The sequence below is a fragment of the Cryptomeria japonica genome, chromosome 3 (assembly GCF_030272615.1).
Source record: "Cryptomeria japonica chromosome 3, Sugi_1.0, whole genome shotgun sequence".
In the NCBI taxonomy this organism is placed as follows: domain Eukaryota; kingdom Viridiplantae; phylum Streptophyta; class Pinopsida; order Cupressales; family Cupressaceae; genus Cryptomeria; species Cryptomeria japonica.
The window spans coordinates 347,285,387-347,301,552 of record NC_081407.1 but is presented as its reverse complement, the minus strand read 5'-3'; the positions used below and the strand labels follow the sequence as shown (position 1 = coordinate 347,301,552).

The following is a 16,166-nucleotide window of genomic DNA, read 5'->3' as shown; positions in this document are numbered from 1 at the left end:
ATGTGGATGCAGGTTAATAGATGTATGATTGTTATGTGATGATGTTAATGATTTGCTAACATGTGAATGCAGGTTAGTAAATGTATGATGTTTATGTGACAATGTTAATGATTTGCTAATATGTGGATGCAGGTTAATGGATGTATGATGTTTATGTGATGAAATGATGGTGGTTTGTGCTAAATGATGAGATGAGATAATGAATAATGATATTTGATAGATAATACTTGATATGTTGAAAATGATGAGATAATGATATGGATGATATGAGTAAACCATGTATTTTGAAATGTACTTAATGAATGTAATGAATAAAATGATATTAAAATGTCATGCATGAATTAAATGAATGCACTAAATGGATGAGATAAATGTATTACCTGAATGAATGCGAATGAAGGCTTTTAAAAATGAACTAAACAAATTCATGAATGCACTTAAATGAATAAATGAATGCACTTAATGAATTAAATGCAACTAAATGAAGGAATGAATGCACTTAAATGAAGGAATGAATGCACTTAAATGAATAAATGAATGCACTTAATGAATGAAATGCAACTAAATGAAGGATTGAATGCACTTAAATGAATAAATGAATGCAACTAAATGAAGGATGCCATTCCTACATGATATATAAATGCCAAGTTTGGTTTGGAAAATGCAAATATGGAATGGAGATGTGAGATGATGTATCAGGAAACTCTGTCATGATTGTACCCAAGATAAGACTTATATATCGAGCTTTCTCATAGAAACCCAAATTAATTGCATGTTGACAACAAATTTGTACAATGGATGAATGAATGAATAAATGAATAGGTGATATGCAATGAAATGCAATATATATAGATGAGATGAAATGACGATCCATGACTTATCCATAATGCTTTATTTCCTCATCGAGCATAGTAGTATCGATCTTGGCCGAGGTATCAGAAACCAAGGTTGAGTGCTTCACCTGTAAACAAACATTGTAGACAAGGAAAGTTCCCCTCCATTCAGGTTCATATACAAATGGTCGAGGTATACGCTGTAGTTAGTAAGCCATAGTGATTCATGACATTATTTTTGCATAGGATCTCGTAGCTTAGTGAACTTCCCACATAGACACCATTAGTACATGCCTCAGAACTTCATTGGAACGAAACAAGGGAGAAGTTTTGAGGCACACTCATTTGGGACTTGGAGAGGGGAGAAACAAGGGAGAAGCATCAAAAGGCATCAGAACTTCATTGGAAAAATATATCAAGAACCATCTTGGCTACTCTAATCACTTGTGGATATCCTGGAGTAGCGTAGGAACCTGATATAAATACAAAAAAATCGACCAAGTGCCTATTAGCCAAACATAATTTTCTTGTAAAAGAAAGATGTTTATCATGTCTTGTTTGTAAGGAAGGATGCATCCTTGTTAAGACAATTGTGCGCAGATGTGTGATTTGTTGGTTGATTTGATAGGTGGTCATTGTTTAAGGAGTTTCAAAATGTTGTTTTTGCGTCTGTTGCGATGTGTATGTACAAGGAACAATTTATTTTGCAATATTTTTTATTGATTTTAATGTTTTTGTTTTGTTTTTGATTTTTTGAATGTTGTGAATGTTTTTTGTGTTTTCTTCGGAACATTTTTCAAATGTTTTTGGTATCTTCTGAGATTTTACGAATGTTTTTGGTATTTTCTCAAGACGTTTTGAATGAGCAACTCAACGAATCATAAGAATGGAGAATCCACTCACATCAGTAGGTTTAAAAACATTGCCCCCAGTTAGATGTCGGTATGAAAGCGTAACGCGGGACACATGAGTAATTACCCTGATTGCAGATCAATAACAAGCCATGGTATAAATGATGGATGCAATGGATGTGATTGCAACAAGTTTGAAAGACAATGGAGCCGCAACCTTTATGAATGGCGCATGTTTACCATGTTTTCACCCAAGGCACCACCAGAGTGGTTTTCACTATTTAGATGAAAGATGTTGTAGAAATGGGGACAAGGCAACAAAACAAAGTTCAATGTTAATAAGTTAGTTCCAACCAAAAAAACCAAAACAAAGAACTAAAAACCATTCCAAGCATATCAAAAAAGATTTCAAAAAACATGAAAGAAGTTTAACAAAACAAAAGAAAGGAGAAGAGCCTCCCTAAGATGCTTCCATGATGCCTTTTGATGCTTCTCCCTTGTTTCTCCCCTCTCCAAGTCCCAAATGAGTGTAGCTCTCAGCTTTTAGCACTATCTATGGATGCCATATGGAGATTCAAGATGGTTGTAGATGATAAACAAATGCTATGCAAGTGTAAAAAGGTTGCTATGAGAAAGCTCCTAATGTCTATGTAAATTTCACTATAATAATAATGCTCTAATGCTCTCTAATTTCTTTTTTCTTTTTTATTTTGCTTGGGGGATGAGGTCCTTTTATAAAGAAAAATGTTGATTGAATGGCTAAGATTGAGTTAGCTTGTGAAGGGTCAAGATTGATGGGTTTAGGATGTGATGGATTTCAACCCAATCCCATGATGACAAGTGTCAACATGAGATGGCTTGAGAGGAGAAGGAATGAGCATTTAATGCCCGAGGAGACATGAAGGTAACCTCATGTGGGTTGGGTTATTGGATAAATATATTATCCAAGGGATAAACTCTTGTGCAAGAGTAAAAGGGATAACCATGGTCAAAGCAATGAATGCTTGAAGAGATCCATGCATTAGAGGATGGTTGAGTTAGAGATAAAGTCTCTAACTAAAGGTTAAGTTTGAGTTAACCATTTATGGTCATGTAAGAGTCTTTAATGGTTTTAGAAGACTTTTGATGTTAGCTTGTTGGAGACACAAAGCCTTTAATGGTTATTGAAGACTTTTGGGTTGTTTTGAGAAGTGATCTTTCTTAAGGGATGTGCAAATGATTAGAGGGGGGATTAGGCTAATTAGAAGGCATTAGAAGAGTCTAGAAGAAAGTTAGAAGAATCTAGAAGAAGTTAATGAGCAAGTGGGTGAGGATAAAAGGGAATTTTAATTAAAATAAAATTCATTTATTTCAACTAGAATTATGCAACTTACATTTTTAGGAGATAAGTGGGTATAAGATAGTATGATAATAACATTATAATATAATATAAAATTGTTATATTTAAATTATCAATTTAATTTTATTATATTTATTTCTTTTTAAATTTGTTTACTACTTAAAATTAAACGATAAGTTAATTTAAAATAATAATATTTCAAATGTCAAAACATATACCTATCCCTTGGACCTCCTATAAATACAAGGTACTAGTGATAAATTTCATAAAATGATGATCCACTATCCCTTGAACCTCCAATAAGTACAAGATGCTAATGATAAATTCCATAAAATGATGATTGAGGGACTTCTTGTCATAACTACTATTTACTTAAAATGCTAGAATTGTTCCACCAAAAACGACCACAATGACAACAATAATGATCATGAACGTGTAAGTATTTATACAGCTGTATACAAATTAAAACAACACAATATTTTATTAGACTTATACTCCACGATAGTGATAATTCTTTTGACACAAATATTGTATAACCATTAGTAGAAGACGCTTACAAAATTAACCTCTTTTGGGATATGTTAAAAGGCAAATGCTCTTTGGGATTACCATTACTGCACTCAAATGCAATAAAGAAACCCAGGAATGTCAACCAATGTAAATTGGAGTTTGGATTTAAAAGATTTAGGAGGAAATGGAGTAAATGGTCTTGAGATTGTTTCGATTTTAATCATAATGGTCGCTTCATATGACAAGCTGCTATTAATTGTATTTATTTTTCTGTATTTATTGTACTTGTTTAATGGACTGTTTTTCTTATTTGATTTCCACAGAATAAAAAACTTGTGTGAAATGTACAGACGTTGCATTTCTAAATATAAACCCACTGTATACAATTTAAATGCTGGTTATTTGAAAATATGTAGTTCCTGAAATCTTCAATATTGTCTCAATGTACCAGCATTTAATGGTTACATCTGCACCACATGAGTGAGCAACAAACCGCCCAACAGTGCAATGAGGGCTCAAAAAGAACCGTGGCAAGCTCTCAAAGACATGACAGGAACCTGGCTGACAAGCATTGATAATTACATCTTGTAATTAGACACTATTCAAAATTTCAAACAAGGTAAACCATGCCAACCTCTAAAAGAGAGATATGAGGGATGCCCAATGTAACAGAAGGACCCCTGCAGTTCTTTCTCAAAAAGTTGTATCCCACATCAATAGCTAGCCTTTTCAAAAAAGATGAATCTCTCTTAGCTTTCACATAAGAGTGCCCCAATATAAAGGCAGCTCCAGCTTCTGTTGCCTCATAAAGCTCTTGCAGTTCATCCCTTACATCAGGATTAATTTGAGGACTGTTAGGAACCATGAATCGCACCTTTTTTCTCCGTGCTAAATGGGGAGAGTCAATTTCTATAAGATCTTGTATGCTTTGAATGGTGGGTGACCTAACATAAGATATAGTTACAGATTGCACGCTCTCTTGCGTTTCATAGCTCAGATTCCTCTCCATTCCAGACTGCACTGGAGGAGGAGTTCCAATTACAGCCATTTTCCCATCTGAAGAGTAATTGCCACTTGAACAAGAATTTCTTTCTTCGGATATTATGAACTCCCCAAGGTTGAAGATAAGCTGATTCTCAAACTGATCATCAACTCTGTGGACATCCCTATAACCGTATCTGACAATGCATCTGTATAATCTGTATTCTTTGGGTCCTACACGTCCAATAAGAAAGCGTTCCTCTGGTGGCACATATGGTACTGGTACTGATTTAATGCATATAAAGACAAGCACCTTGTGGAATGCTGGAAGATTTGTCACAAAGTGTGTAAAATTTGCAGGTATCCCAGTGACAAGTTCTGTATAGACGAGTCCAATACCAGGAACACGTGCAATCCCCAAACTAGGACCAAGTCCAAGCAGCCATTTTATGGACACCTTGTTTTGCAGGTCAAACTCATACTTTTTAATTGTGCCATAATGCCACACATACATGATTGTCATGAATATGAAAGCTAGACAAATAGGCACCCAAGCCCCTTCCAGAAACTTAATAAGGGACGCAGAGAAGTAGAGGGCTTCAATAGATCCAAAGAAAAGTAGAAAGCACAATGCTAACAGAAAATTCTTGTGCCAACATAAAATAATTACCAATGATGTAAGACAGGTAGTGACCAGCATAACTGTGATGACAGCTAGCCCTGTGATAGAAATAATCAGACAAGCATCAAGCTGTCAAATTTCCAGTTAAATTAAAAAAGTATCCTTCCATCTTTGCAAAAATTATCCAAACCTGATTCAAATACCAAAAACATAAAAGCGGCAGATACCTGATGCATTTCCCATGTGTTTGGTATCTCGGAAACCAACAGTAACAGCAAGACAAAGTATCATCAAAATCCAGTTGATTTCTGGAATGTATATTTGTCCATGTATTTTATCAGAGGTATGCACTACTTTCACCCTAGGAAAGCAACCTAGTGCCAAGCTCTGATTGATAATTGAAAATGTCCCACTGATGATAGCCTGACTTCCAACCACAGATGCAAGTATGGCAATTGCTAGAACTGGCCACCGTACAGGTTCTGCCAAGGTATTATACAACAGGTCCATTATTTCACAGATTTTTATAAAAAGCAATAGCTGCCCAAAATAAGGAGTAACATGTAGGTTTAATTAACACAAACATAAGTAAAGGTACCTGGCACATATACATAGAATCCAATCTGATAGCTACTCTCTATATGATGGTGTTTTGAAAGATAGGCAGCTTGACCCATATATGCTAAGATTAGAGCAGGATAAACAATAGAAGTGAAAGCAATCTGCAGTAAAACAATGGCTCATTATACAAAGATGTCTTGATTCTTCCTTCTAATTCTAATTTTTAATATTAGTACAATAAAATTGGAACTTGCAATACCTTGATAGCTAAATGTGAGAAGTGCCCCAGATCTGCAAACATTGCCTCTGAACCTACACACAAAAGTTGATGAGGTCAATTTCTAGCACAAGATGTTGACAAATTTTTACATAGTAATTGTGTTAAACAGCCAGGATTTCCAGTCTGAACGGGATTTACCTGTCACACACAATAGAATACCTCCCAGTGACATCCATCCTGCTTTTCTTGTTTTTCTTAAAAATGCGTACATATAGTATGGTGAAAGTGCACGATAAACTTGCGGGTTCCAATGAAAAATGTTGTATAGACCAAGTGCACTAATGCACACTAGCCAAGTCACGATAATTGGAGCAAAGATCATACCCACCTTGTGTGTCCCATAATGTTGCAAGGCAAACAAACAAACCAGTATAACACAAGTGATAGGAACAACTGCATCTGCAAAACAAATTTCAAAATCTTAGAAAACAAGATATAGGTAATGACAAATTTCTTTCATAACTCATGCTGACTTTACGAAGGATATCAATAGCACAATTGGTGTTAAACAGGGCTGCCTGCTTTCACCTAACATGCGGTCCCTATATAGATAAATAAAAGCATATAATTGTAAATTGAGCACAAAGAGATGATGGTCTCGTGGTTGTATTCTATAAGATAAATCATCACAATTTTATTTTTGACAAATGATCTCATTCTTGTGTCACATACTGCTGCAGGATTACAAAATCTTATCTTGATATTCTGAGCTCATTTTGTGTTAATCATGATTTACAAGTGAACTTGAATAAAACAAAGGCTGTGGTTTCCAATACAACTAAGAAAGAGCACAACTATCCTTATTTACAAAATTAATTTTGCGCTGTGGTTTCCATTATAACTAAGAAAGAACAAAACTAACCTTATTTACAAAATTAATTTTGCTAAGTGATTTCCTATTATACTTATCTTAGAAGCAATGTTTTTCAGCAGCAAATTCAGAATAACTAAGAAGAATTGTGTATCTTCCAAACTTTAGTGTCACCAACAATCTTGTACAGATGTAATACTTGCCTATAGTATTTTAACCTTATTCTTTCTGTCCAGCTTGGTAAATGCATCAAATACATTTTTCTTAGGCACACCACTTAAATGGGTTTCCACGCTAGTGGATCCTGTCACAGCCAATGAAAAGGGTCCTGATGGTGGTAAGTAGGATTCTTTGGGTAATGTTGCTAATGATGATGCTTTCCTGCAAGCTCCAGGGCTCTTTTGGCCAATGCAGAGGCCTACAAATCACCTAACAAGGAGTACATGGCGGCATTTGAGTCTCAGATGAGATGGCTGGACATTGTCCCCTATTCACATATTTAATGAGGAATAGAGATATACCAAGCTGGGTTTGATTCATAAGTTAAGTTATTTTCAGCTGATTTACATGCATGAATGTCTAAAAATGGCACTCTTAACATTTAAGATTTCATCGAAATCTATCCTTGTGCTCAAGGATATTTTTATTTTGCCATGCAAATTGTATGAAGATGTCTTTTATTTTGGAAAGTAGTCTTTGGTTCTGAAAAAAGCATGTTTGGCTGGTTAAGCCTTTGTGGCATTTCATGTTGATTTGGGTGAGACTGCCTTACCTTGCTCTTCAATTATAGGTGGATTCATGCTTTCAAGAGATAGATAATGCCTTGGACATATTTTTGGCACTAGACCCAGAAACATATGGTTTGATTCACTATACTTCTACGAGGATCGTGTTGGATCTCAAATCAACAGATTGGATAAGTTCTAAGGAAATGCCAACTCCTATGATCAAACCCTCCAATTGACTTGGCCAACTCATAAAGTGAACCTATTTGGTTACTAACTCCCTCACTTTAGGCTCTGCACAACCTAGGCGGGTATACCTATTCACTAGTGGCTTTCGATAACTAATGCTTTTTATAGCAGATTGAGTATCTTGATCTAAATTTTTCCCTATCTCAGATTGGCATAGGTTCCTAGGATAGGTGGCTTTTAGATGAGTTCAAGATTGTTGTTGTGGAGGCTATTCGATCTTTGTACTTGAAATTTATATGTATGTATACTATTGCTAATTGGTTTTATATGTCCTACTTAACTAGTCCTATTGTTTTAATGTAAAGGTAATTAATATGGTAAAGATTGTGATTCGTAAATGACCAGTGTCTTCTCTGTTATTTGGGCTACAGAGTCTTATATTCTTCTAAGACTTAATGTATGATTTATGAGACAATTCTTAAACTTACCCCTTTGGTAAATCTGTCAACTATTGTTTCTTAAAAGAGATCTGTCAAATGTTTATGTTATAGACAACCTGAATGAATTTAACCCTAACCTTAAGGGACCATTCAAGAAAGAGCTACAAGGAACAATGACAATTCACTAGTAAATCTTTTGATTCAGATTTATAACATAAGAACATAAACTTCACTGCAAGAATACAACTAACCTTATCTTCTTAGAGATAATATCACAAACAACTGCCTATAGAAAATGAAATAACTCACAGCACATATGCAAAGGAAAACAACTGATTGTATTAAAGGTCCAAAATAGTACAATATTATGCCAGAGTCTATCATATATTTCTTGATCGCCAATCTTTACGAAAACTGCTCATATATATATGAGAGCAAAACTTATCCTACGAAGAGTCATGTCTCTTCCACACTAACACTAGATTGTGTTTGTTTAACAAAGTGAAAGATAAAAAAATTAAGAATTCCAAGGTGATTTATGTCATTATCACTCTTGTAACATCTGGTGGCAATGCTCCTCGTCTTCAATTCTGTTTCTAGTGAAAAGAAATCAAACACTGCTCGATTTATGCATGGCGCCATGTCTTCATCTCGGTTTATTTCAGCAACAGCTTTTCCCTTAACACGGGCAAACTCATTTTGCCATTGTTCTAATGATATCATCTCTCCTTCCTTGCAGATTGTTGGTACTTTTGCAATGCCATCTTCATCCAATGCCTGGAGATCTTTATTAAGTGCATCTGCATATCTGTCATGTTCTTCTAAATATAGATCTCCTTGAGCTTTCTCTTCTGGTGACATGGCCTCACGATTGTTCATTACATCCTGCAACCTTTTCTTCAACCTTTCATGCTCCTCCAAGGCTTTTATAGTCCTTGTATAGGCCTTCCAATATTGGTTTGTGTATACCATCATAGCTTTAAACCTATGTTCAACAATGTCATTAGCAAGTTTGTTAATTCTCACTTTAGCATTATCTACTTGTTTTGCAAGCTTTTCACTTCTCGTTTTCCAATAAATGGCATCTGTTAAAGCATCTATAACCTTCCGGTCAGTCTGGAGCATTCTATCCAATTCATCATTCCCAATAACAGGAGCCTGTTGTAGCAATTGTTCTTGTAACTTCTGGATTTCTTCAATGGCCTTCTCATACAAACCCTTGTAAGTGTTATTTTCTCTGACCAAGAACTCTGTTTGATCCTGATTCAACTTCGCTACATCCAAGTTCAATCTGGCTGTGATCCTAGGATCAGTCTTTCCAGCTTGCTGGATCATCAAATGGCCAAAAGCTTGATCTGTGTCAACAAGTATAGGTCTCTTTTCCTTTGGATACAAGGCCCACAGCATGAGAGCCTTTTGATCTGGGTCATACCCCGAACCCATGAAGATTTTGTCAGCTTCATCAGGCATGATTTGCCTAGTTGGATCCTATTTTCTGATAAACCTATCAAATAATAATGCGGATCTCATGTCCCATCCAGAATAAATCAACACACCGGCATCCTTGAGTAATTGTCTCCCTTTTTCAGGTGCTATCTCCCTCATGGCCAGATCTACCTCTTCTTGCAATTTCTGGATCTTTTCTTCTTCTGTTTTTCCCTTCATAACATCCCTGATTTGCATTCCTTTATGTTGGCACAAAAATGTATTGAATTCCTTAGAAGAAATAAAATCATTATCAGCAATAAAATCCTCATGTTCTAATAGTCTTATATCTCCAATCTCCTGGACATTGTATTGTCCTGTTACCAAATTCAATTGCACATCACTTTCAAAACCAGGCAGGAAGATCTTCCCTAGGCAAATCTATTGGAATAAAATCAGAGGTGGATTGGGGAGACATTTGAATCAAGGGCTCTGTATCCCTAATGTGCTGTGCTCTGTCTCTGAAAACATATGCAGAGACACCTTCTAAGATTTCAAGTTCTTGCTCCATGAGCTTGTTTGCTTTAGCCAAGGGGTCATCTATCCCTTGTAGGACATCATCATTAATTTTTCCTTTGTTTAGTTTCCATGCATAGGCCTTTGAGACCTTATCATGCTGTGCCCTCTTAGCAATGGTTGTTTCTCTATCCAAATTTCTTATAAAGTCATCTGGCATGAATGGCTCATGGTCACTTGCTCGCAGCTTCTGTGACGCCTTCGCTTCTCTTATGTAACGCTCAGGGTCAAAGTTTGGTCTAGGGTCACCTTCCACCATTTTATAATAGTTTAATTTGTTCTGCAGCAATCCATAACTCTTAAGGCTCTTAACATTAAAATCTGAGAACACCAACAACCCAAGCACAATGGACTATTTTCCATGATCTGTCAAGTGTTGGGCACTTGTTGTTGACAACTGTCTGACAATCTCGAGGCATGCCACTCTATTAGGCACTGTGATGTGACAGGCAATAGATAGGGTTTTCCTTCAAACCCATATACTCTTATTTGAGTGTAATCTAGAAAGCAATACCAGTCTCCCCCATTGTGCTCAATTGAGGTGTCTTCACCATACTCCTTTGGTCTCAAAAATTTCTGAATTTCACGAGACAAGGCATGGTCGCATGGATATCCCCACAATCTGTACGATGTCTTAACAAAAAACTCCTCAAAATGCCAGTACTAGTTATTATTGTATCTCTGGTCCCATGAAGATATCCACAGTTGCACAGGTTTTCTCATCCCAGCCTTATCATATGCCCTGATGCATAACTCATCTAGCCACAGCCCTTTGTCTTGTCCAACATACAACAACATATGCATAAGAATAGAATAATACTTAAAATGTACATTAATCACATCTTCTTTCAGTTTCTCTAAACCATGATTAATGACTTCAGCAAGAAAAGTAGCAAAATCAAATAACCTGGGATCCTTAGACTACAAGTCTGCACAAATAACCATGGCCGCTATATCCATCAAAGGATGAGCCTCTATTCCCAGAACCTGAGCAACACAATATTATGTATATCTGAAGTAAGGATGGAAAGAATTAACATCATAAGGAACTTTGTCTTCTTTGCCCAATGGCACTATCAACCTAGCAACTCTAGGCCTATGGATGGGAAGTCTCCATCTCTTATAAATGTCTTCTCTGTTGAAATATTCTTGTGCCAACTTCTTGGTATCAATCTATTCCTCGAATCCCCAATCCAAATCAAACACAGTGTCGATAATTTCTTTAGTAATTGATAATATTGGTTTCCCCATATAATCATATATGGTCTTGGTTTTGGGATCATAATTGTTGGCTAGGGATTTCATGAGTTCAACATTCACAAAGACATTAGCCACTGCTTGTTTCCCCAAATTTAATCTCCACAAATTATTCACAGACTTAGGTGCATTCCTTCGTATATATCCGAAAATAAACAGTTCATGACCTCTTATTTCTGTCCATATATCTCCTAGGCCCTCAAACCTATCCTCCAAACCTTCCTCGTCTGTTTTAATTTTCTTAGACCTAAGGCTTGACGAAGGACATTGGTCAATTAGGTCTTGGGCCAGTGAGCACCCTTCCTTTTTCTGCCTTTTAGGTTTATCCTCCACGGGCTGGGTCTCTTTAGCTTTCCTAACCCTACTCTTTTTAGAAGATGACACCTCCATTATCACTACAAAGCTCTGAGAATGAGAGACTTACTTGAATTCTGGGTAGACCTCTTGTGAATCTGATTTTGAATCGTCTGGCTTTCCGAGGCTCACTGTGAATTCTTCAAGCGTTGCCCAAAAGTGTTTCCTTTCTTGTCAATTTATCGAGCATTCATGGTGATCTTATCAGTTAACATTACCGGTTGCACAACGGTCATAGAGGCATTCATTTGAATTTATGATGAGGTGACTTCATTAAGATTTGTATTGATCTTCGCGGCAGAAAGTAATCATTTATCTAGCAGTACTTCATATTTTCTGTCGATGCTCATTAGTTTTATAGCTGCACTGTTGTTTCGATAGAATCATTCACTTTGGTGGCATCACTTTATCTTCCTTCGAAATGTCATGTTTCATCGACGTTACCTTTGTTTCAATGAAACCATAGTTATCGTCAATGAGCCTAGTGGTTTCATCGATCTCCTCGTTTTCATCGAAAGCTTTACCTTACGTGTTCGTGTCGATGTAATCCTCCATCAGTTCATCGAAACCCTGTTTTCGATAGGAATCCTTTGGTTGTTGTGTTTCACAACTGTTTTATCGATCTTTTGTCTTTCGATGAAACTGTCATTGTCGGCCAATAACTTTAGTATCTCTTCGACACCCTTCTTTTCTCGAAAAGTCCTATCGATGAAACCTTCCCCAGTTTCTTCAATCTCATCATTTCGGTAGAACTATCTTCTTCGGCAGCCTTGCTTCATTGATGGAACCTCCTTTGGTTTCTTCGCTATACCTTCTATCACGAAAAATAATGCTTTCGATAAGTCCCTTTTGAAGTTCATCAAGGCCCAAGTCTGTTCGATAAATCATCTTATCGATGAAACATCATCGATAGGTTTCTTCGATACAACAAGTATACCATTTCGATCAAACTAGAAATTTCGGTGAGAGGTTAGTGTGTATGTCCGATGGCTTTGGTTTGGGCAATAACTTTTAGGATTCTGATGTCAATGGAAGTTTCAAGGGTTCTATCGAAATTCTTAAGGGCATGCTTGATTTCATTTTTTTTAGAAAACTTCTGTAGCTTCAACTAAAACCATGGAATTCTATTGATTTAAATTTGATGCTCAACAGATCGGATCGGTGTTAGATATCTCAAAATGTGTGCCAAATGAGGTGTGGCTGAAGGTATGGGACTGGGTATGGAAACAAGTTTTGTATTATGAAAATATTGCATTTAGATGGAGAAGGTGTTTCCAGGTTGACTATGTAGCTGCAAACTGAAATGCAGGAAAACTAGATACTTCCAAACAAGCAACTTGGTGGAATGGTGCATGCTTGTTCAATTTAATTGCGAAGAGATTGGGGCCAAATCTTCTACTCATACAGACAACACACGATCTGTGAATTGTCCGAAACAAACCAAGCAACACAATCGTATGAAAAAACCCAACAATAAAGAGCAGTGGAAGGTCGTATCTCGTCCCTTCCCTCCACATTGTGCTGATATTGTTCAATTTTCAGTAGTGGGGGCCGTGCAATTGGCTACAGAGGGTGATCAAGTGGAAAATGCTAATGATGGTGGTGGTTCCTCTTCTGCAAAGTCTTTTGGGTAAACATAAGTCCTTTGGTTCTCCAGTTGGACGTTCCAAATCTGCTATCCCCTCACTTGTCATTCCTTCCCCTATTAGAGCTAGTAATGCTTCTTGGCCATCAAGTTTATCTCAGGCAGCAGGCTGAAGAATGGGGCTTTGGAGCCAATATTCTAGATTTTCTATTTATGAACAATGTCAGCTAGGGTTTTGGTTGGAGAATAAAGCACAATCCTTTTGAAACAACAGCCAACTTCAACTACCACACTAACGAGATATGGCCATTATCATCCTTCGAGCTACAAGTACACAAACCCACACCCTTCATTTGAACAATGCCTTTTGGCAAGAGAATCCCTTCTAAAGAAGTCATGGCATCCCATCTAGCTAGTAATGGTGCTCTAAACCATGTAGGATGAAGTTAGAAATGACAAATAAAAAATGCAAGAATATTGAAGTTGGGGTTCAAAGATATTTAATGACTCTTATAATTGGTCAAGGATTGGGGTTCGGGCAGGAGACATGCCAGGATAATAAAGTTCAAGATTTTGATGAAATAACGAAAAAGGTGAGGTTTGGCAAAAAGGCATATTAGATTGGTTAATTTCATGCTTCAATAGTTTGTGTACGCTTAGGGAATTTAACAGACCTACATACTTAAAACATTTTGGGACATTAGGTAGGTAAAATTTGACCAAGGGAGACACTAGAAATAAAAATTTGGCCCTTGGCCCACAAACACAATCTAATTGCAAAAGGGACATTATAAAAGCCCAAATTAACATGCACAACAAACCTTCTAAAAATTGGTTTAAGCTCAATTATGATGGAGCTATGAAAGGAAATTCAAGTCTAGCAAAAGGAAAGGAATCTTTAGAGAGAATATTTTACGATCTCCATTAATGTTTTTAACTGCCTGAAAACTAATTACACATAAGGAGTGAAAAACAATGTCTTTGTTAGAAAGAGAAGTGGATACTAACACTTGCAAGAAGATTCCAGAATGCAATTTTTAAGGCCATATAGATGATAAGTTACACCATTTAACGACATTAGATTTCCACAATTCATAATGCTAATGATTTGCTACTTTTGATTTAGATTGTGTGAGTTTTTCCATCAACGTTTCACATCACACTCCGTGATAGTGATCCATCATCAAGATGTATGTAAAAGCGCCAGGAGAATGAGAAAATTATTATTATTATTTCGAGTTTTTTGATGGATAGAAATTCCAAAAATTTTGAGTCTTTTGTGGGCAAAAATAAAAGATAGCTGAAAATGGGTGTGACTAAAAAAAGCTAATGTTCCACAAGTTTTGGAACATAGAGATGGAAGTATAGGTTTTGGGGGTTGGGGGACCAAGGACACAAATTTGGGGATGGTAGGGAATGGTCGGGGGACGAGCAATCTTGGGGAGAGAGGACTTGCCATGTCCTGTTTTCAAAATCAGATGAAAGACTGTTTACTCAAAGAATTGTCAAAGTTTAAGTATTGGAGCTGCTATTTGACCCATGCCAAGAACCTATTGGAGGTCAAAGATCAAGGTTGCTACCCGACGCAAGCCAAGGACCTATTAGAGGTTGAGGATCGCAGACATCACTTGACACATGCCTAAGGAATTGTCGAAAGTCAAAGATCAAGGTTGTTGCTCAACGCATGCCAAGGAGCTATCGAAGATTGAGGTTCAAAGTTACCACCCGACCTGTGCCAAGTCAAAAGGAAGGAGGAACTCCGATCCTTTGACGGGAAAGTTTGTAAGACCTATGAGGTTGACTCGCGATGTAATGTGCAAAAGACCCATAGACTTAAGAAAGTGAGACAACTTGGTTCTGCAAAGGACGAGTTAGACTATTGAGTGAATATTAAAAAGCTAGTGCCTAATATAAGAAGTATAAGCTGCCATCTAGCCACTTTCTGCACTTATTTTCATTTTACAATATCAAAAAATTTCATAATATTTTAAATTTGTAGACTAGATCTTCCTATAAATAATATACTCATTATCTGCATGGTTGGCATATACACCCACCATTTTTAGATCTTCTTTTTTGTGTTTTCTGCTCGGTCGGCTTTCCACCTCTCGCTGCTCAAACCAAACTCTTCATATTGGCAATTTCATACAAGGTTACATCTAATGACTTATAAAGGATTAGTGCATTTCTTAATCTAGAAAACTACTACAATCACAATACTCCCTGCATTGACAACAAATAAAAAAAAATGAAAAGCATAAATATAAGATACAAAATGAGACGTTTCCTCGGCCTGAAAAAATGATCATGTACAAGTACTGCTGTTGTCATCCTGTTGTAACTTTTCTTAATCATTGGTATCTTTAAGCTTGTCAACCAAAACATAAGACCATAATAATAGAAAATGTGATTTTGACTACAAGATTATAATAATGATAAAAACCTATGTTACTTTGAGTTTCCGGGACGGGGATGGCAGGGGACGGCTATATAAAATATATGAAAAATTTAAAATATATAGGAAAATTCTAAATGTTCATATGAAAACATGGATAAAGCATGCATATATACATTATATTCATATAAAAACATGGATATAGCATGTGTACTATACTATGAAAACATGGATTTAAAGCATGCATATATACATTATATTCATATAAAAACATGGATATAGCATGTGTACTATACTATGAAAACATTTTAGAATGTAAATTCTGAACATACAACATTGTCAATACTTGATATGCAATTATGCATTCATAATTCAGAATTTCAATTCATTCACATTGTCCATATCCATATCATAATAGATATTAAAGAAATA

At 36.3% G+C, this 16,166-nt stretch overlaps 1 protein-coding gene across 4 annotated transcripts in view; it reads right to left on the bottom strand.

Annotated features, from left to right (window-relative positions):
- Positions 1-3,866: 3,866 nt before the first annotated feature.
- The window catches only part of LOC131034788 (probable potassium transporter 9), a 57,366-nt gene continuing 45,066 nt past the window's right edge, over positions 3,867-16,166 (bottom strand). For all 4 annotated transcript variants that reach the window (XM_057966375.2, XM_057966376.2, XM_057966374.2 and 1 more), the window contains exons 5-9: positions 6,116-6,376; positions 5,957-6,009; positions 5,735-5,858; positions 5,364-5,618; positions 3,867-5,234 (exon numbers count right to left, since the gene is read on the bottom strand). In XM_057966375.2, the coding sequence (XP_057822358.2) occupies positions 4,144-5,234; positions 5,364-5,618; positions 5,735-5,858; positions 5,957-6,009; positions 6,116-6,376 (1,784 nt within the window). In that variant the 3' untranslated portion in view covers positions 3,867-4,143. The remainder of the gene's footprint in view (positions 5,235-5,363; positions 5,619-5,734; positions 5,859-5,956; positions 6,010-6,115; positions 6,377-16,166) is intronic.